Here is a 2,141-nt window from a genome sequence, read left to right on the forward strand (position 1 = left end):
TGTTATTATATTTAAGATTTGTATTTGAAAATTCTTTTTGTTATTTATATTTTGATTATTCATTTTAAAAATAAATTATTTTGAAACATTTATTAATGAAAGTAAATACAAGAATATGGAAAGAGAATTATTTAAAAAAGAAAATGAATAAAAATAGTACCAACGAAAATAATTAGTATTATAAAAGATAAAACGATTGAAACATTATCTATGTTAGTTCATTGATTAAAGGTAATTTTATTCATTAATAGATTTGAACTAATATAATGTGACTTGAAATTGACATATAAATAATATCAGAATTATTTAATATAAAAAGAAATAGTTTAAATAATAATTCAAGAATGATGAGTTAGGAAATAGATGATAATATTAACAACGAAAATGTTAAATAATATTTCAAATATAAAATAATAATGAATAACGATAAATAGAAAATAAAGAATAAATGATTAACAAGTAAAAATAGCAACTAAAATCAATAAACAAAAAGCAACTATAAAAAAAGATATGTACTATTGAAAATACCACTAACATAGAATTTAGTTTAATAAATTAACGTCAATCAAATAATAAATTCAATACAGAAAAATAATAAAATAAATATGCAATAAAATAATATAATAATGAATATTCATTAACAATTCAATAGTCATTAAAATAAATAAATTACAATAATATTTAATATAATTGCATTATTTATAAATAGTTTGATAATATTGTGTAAAATAATAAATTCTTTTACAATTTGTACTTTATTTTTCTCATTCATTGTTATTGCATTGATATAAGTTTCTTTTTTAAACGAGTTTATTATTCTTTTTCAGTTGTTATGAAAAAGAATAAGTCATTACTTCTTGGGAAATTCTTTTTGTCTTTAATTATAAGTTACTTCATACTTTAAATACTGAAACAACTTTGTGTTTCAAGTATAGTACTCATGGGTAATTATAAGTTTAAGTATTGGATTATTTGAACCATAAACTATTTCTATAACACAACTGTTATACCTGAAAATATTTTGGTTCAACTAAGACTATTTTACGAAGGTGATACTAGAAAAAAAAGAAATGATATTCAAAGGATTTAAAGAAAAACGATAATATCTTTCTTTATAAAAAGTCATATAAACAAACTTCTCAATTAATTCAATTTGTACTTAAAAAAAGGATAAAAAGGACGATTATATGATTAAACAATTTTTACAAATTTCTCCTATTTAAAGAAACAAAAAGAATGTTTTAAATCACAAAAAATAAAATAAAATAAAATAAAATTCCAAGCATTATGGAAAAAAATAATTAAAAATAAATAAACTTGGAACTGAACTATTAAAAAAATTAAAGAGAAAAAATGAATCAACGACCAAGCACATTTCAACGTGAAACAACAATTAAATTAATTCTCATAGGAGAGTCTGGAGTTGGTAAAACAAGTTTGTTGTTACAGTTTTCTGATGAGAAGTTTTCAAAAGAAGTAACAACAACTGTTGGAATTGATTTTAGAATGAAAAGAATCGAGTGCAATGGGTCTCCATATAAATTACAAATATGGGACACTGGTTTGTTTTTTTTTGATTAATGTAATGGATTTAATTTAATACTCAGATATTGTTAGCTGGACAAGAACGATTTAGAACTATTGTTGCTTCATATTACAGAGGTGTTCTTGGTATTGCAATGATTTATGACGTTACATCAAAAGATTCTTTTGACAATATTGCATATTGGTCAAAGAATGTTGAAGAAAATGCTGATGAAGGAGTTAACTTAATACTAATTGGTAATAAAAGTGACCTTGAACAAAACAGAGTTATTTCTACTGAACAAGGCCAAGAGCTTGCTGATAAATTAGGTATTCCTTTCTTAGAAACATCTGCTGCTAGTAATAGTAATGTCAAAAAAATGTTTATGACTCTTGTTGAAGATATTCTTAATGGAAGAAGCCAAGGAAGTAATATCCGCTCTACTCAGAGAGTTGCAGTTTCAAAAACTAATGAATCTTCACAAGAAGGTCAAAGTGGCTGTTGTTAATTGACTAATTCTTTCATTATTATATTTAAAAGAAAAGAAAGAATAACATTATAAATTAAAACAAAAGAAAAATGATTCAAACAAAAATAAAAGAAAAATAATATAAAA

General features: G+C 22.2%; 1 protein-coding gene across 1 annotated transcript; it reads left to right on the plus strand.

The window, feature by feature from the left end:
• Window positions 1–1,353: 1,353 nt before the first annotated feature.
• Window positions 1,354–2,033, plus strand: ENU1_145720 (Rab family GTPase; the record flags this gene model as incomplete). The annotated part of the gene is made up of 2 exons (XM_008860474.1): window positions 1,354–1,561; window positions 1,618–2,033. The coding sequence occupies 2 exons, from the start codon at window positions 1,354–1,356 to the stop codon at window positions 2,031–2,033; spliced, it is 624 nt and encodes a 207-aa protein (XP_008858696.1).
• Window positions 2,034–2,141: the final 108 nt, after the last annotated feature.

This window comes from Entamoeba nuttalli, assembly GCF_000257125.1.
Source record: "Entamoeba nuttalli P19 unplaced genomic scaffold asmbl_6019, whole genome shotgun sequence".
Lineage (NCBI taxonomy): Eukaryota > Evosea > Mastigamoebida > Endamoebidae > Entamoeba > Entamoeba nuttalli.